Genomic DNA, 2,500 nt, shown 5'->3' with positions numbered 1-2,500 from the left:
GTGTGTGTGTGTGTGCGTGCAGCACACCAGTGCTGGTGCTGAGGGTTCTGGCCAGGCCCTGGCGTCCCCGGGCTCGTGTCTGGAGGAGTTCCGCAGCGCCCCGTTCATCGAGTGCCACGGCCGGGGCACCTGCAACTACTACGCCAACTCCTACAGCTTCTGGCTCGCCACCATCGAGGACGAGGACATGTTTACGTAAGACGCCCCCCCCCCTCGGTCACCCTCCCTTCTTCCATCCCTCCCTCTCCGCACGTGTTACCCCTCCGACCTGTCACACTCCTGTTACTTCTGACCCCTCCCACCGTCACACTCCTGTTACTTCTGACCCCTCCCACGTCACACGCCTGTTACATCTGACCTCTCCCACTCGTCACACTCCTGTTACTTCTGACCCCTCCCACCCGTCACACTCCTGTTACTTCTGACCCCTCCCGCTCGTCACGCTCCTGTTACTTCTGACCCCTCCCACCCGTCACACTCCTGTTACTTCTGACCCCTCCCGCTCGTCACTCTCCTGTTACTTCTGACCCCTCCCACTCGTCACACTTCTGTTACTTCTGACCCCTCCTGCTCGTCACGCTCCTGTTACTTCTGACCCCTCCCACTTGTCACACTTCTGTTATTTCTGACCCCTCCTGCTCGTCACACTTCTGTTACTCTGCTTCTCTTAATATACTCTGAGCTGTATATCAGGCTGACCAGCTCAGTGGCCTTCTGGTTAGAGTGTCCGCCCTGAGTTTGGGAGGTTGGGGGTTTGATCCCCGGCCGAGTCATACCAGAGACTTAAAAAAAAAGAAAAAAAAAGGAAAAAGAAAAGTTACCTAATGGCTACTACGAAGCTAGCTCAACATGGTCAGGATAACTTTTCGCTAGCTTGCTTGAGTAAACCAATCAACCGCAATCACACATAAACGGTACTACGACGGTGGCTATCAACTCGTTAAGTCTATCCAGCTGGTCCAATCTAGATGTATTTGCACGAAATGACCAATCACAACCTATGGGTATTTGGACGCGGCCATGGACAAGGCAAACAGCAGGGCACAAGCACACATAACCAAGCTCTGACCACCACATTTAACACAAGAGGAGCAACATTATAGAAATATGAACTATATAGTCCTGGCGCAACACAGCTGCTGCTGCCAAAGGCAGGAAGGAAAGCTGGCAAAATACTGCCGACTGTGAATGTGTAGGCTACGTTTGATCAATATCCTCATGAACACGAGGAGGCTAGGTCACCACTTGGGCTATATATATATATATATTCTCATGGTGTGTAAACCAATTGTAGCCTATGCCTGTACAGTATATCTTATTCTTTCAGCTGCAACCCCGTGAGAATTGCAAGGGACACTTGTAAGTGTCGGCTATAATTTATTTTATAAGTGTCAGGTTGGAATAGACAACGTGATGTCCCTATACAAGAGGACTTTAGAACTAGAGATGAAAATGAAATAAAATTAAATATTACGTTGTAAAAAGTGAATCTCGAGGTGGAGAAGTAGGCTAGCCTACCAAAACACATACATCTCACTATGTAATTTATTGCCAGACATGGGTGCTACAACAATTCAACTAAAATGTACTTCTTTGTTCCTAGGAACGGGAGGCTAGTCTAATAAATCAACAATAAAGACTTGAAAATTGAATAGAAAGGAATGTTTTTACATTTTGGTTCTCCGCATCACCCAACTGGGGGCAATAAAACGCAAGCCAGTGCATAGCCTAGTCTGCAGGACGGTAAACGCACAAGTTCTGTCAAAATATGGCTCAAACAGTTGACAAACCCTAAGAGGGGTTTGTCGGTCTGTAAAAAGTCTTTCTAAAAGAACCTCGCACTATTCGCGCGCTGAGATTGTTTTTTTAATTTGCACACTTAAGTTCCATAGGATCTTAACGCCCAATGACATTTTCCAAGTGAATTGATCAGTCAGCGGGCAGTGCTTCATATGTTTTGATCCATAATCTGGAACTTAACCTGCCCCGGAGCAGGTTAGCTCGGCAGCATAAGTTACCATGGCGATATAGCACGGTGAAAAGTGATCCACCTTCGTAGTACGGATAAACCAGGCTTGAACCTGAAGTTATCGCTCTAACCCTGTAATCCGGTTTCCTAGTACAGGGCCCGGTTCTGATGTGATGTTGTCAACCTCTCCAGGAGAGACCAGCTCTGTGATGTGGTCAACCTCTCCAGGAGAGACCAGCTCTGTGATGTGGTCAACCTTTCCAGGAGAGACCAGCTCTGTGATGTTGTCAACCTCTCCAGGAGAGACCAGCTCTGTGATGTTGTCAACCTCTCCAGGAGAGACCAGCTCTGTGATGTTGTCAACCTCTCCAGGAGAGACCCGCTCTGTGATGTTGTCAACCTCTCCAGGAGAGACCCGCTCTGTGATGTTGTCAACCTCTCCAGGAGAGACCAGCTCTGTGATGTTGTCAACCTCTCCAGGAGAGACCAGCTCTGTGATGTGGTCAACCTCTCCAGGAGAGACCAGCTCTG

The 2,500-nt window shown here is 48.7% G+C and overlaps 1 protein-coding gene across 1 annotated transcript in view; it reads left to right on the top strand.

Annotated features, from left to right (window-relative positions):
* The window catches only part of col4a1 (collagen, type IV, alpha 1), a gene marked incomplete at its 5' end in the record, with an annotated part of 53,278 nt that overhangs the window by 48,822 nt on the left and 1,956 nt on the right, over positions 1 to 2,500 (top strand). The window contains one exon of the mRNA XM_084443539.1: positions 23 to 195. Coding sequence (XP_084299665.1) covers positions 23 to 195 — 173 coding nt within the window. The remainder of the gene's footprint in view (positions 1 to 22; positions 196 to 2,500) is intronic.

Source organism: Borostomias antarcticus (genome assembly GCF_949987555.1).
Source record: "Borostomias antarcticus genome assembly, chromosome: 9".
NCBI classification, from domain to species: Eukaryota; Metazoa; Chordata; class Actinopteri; order Stomiiformes; family Stomiidae; genus Borostomias; species Borostomias antarcticus.
This window is presented reverse-complemented; position numbering and strand designations above follow the sequence as displayed.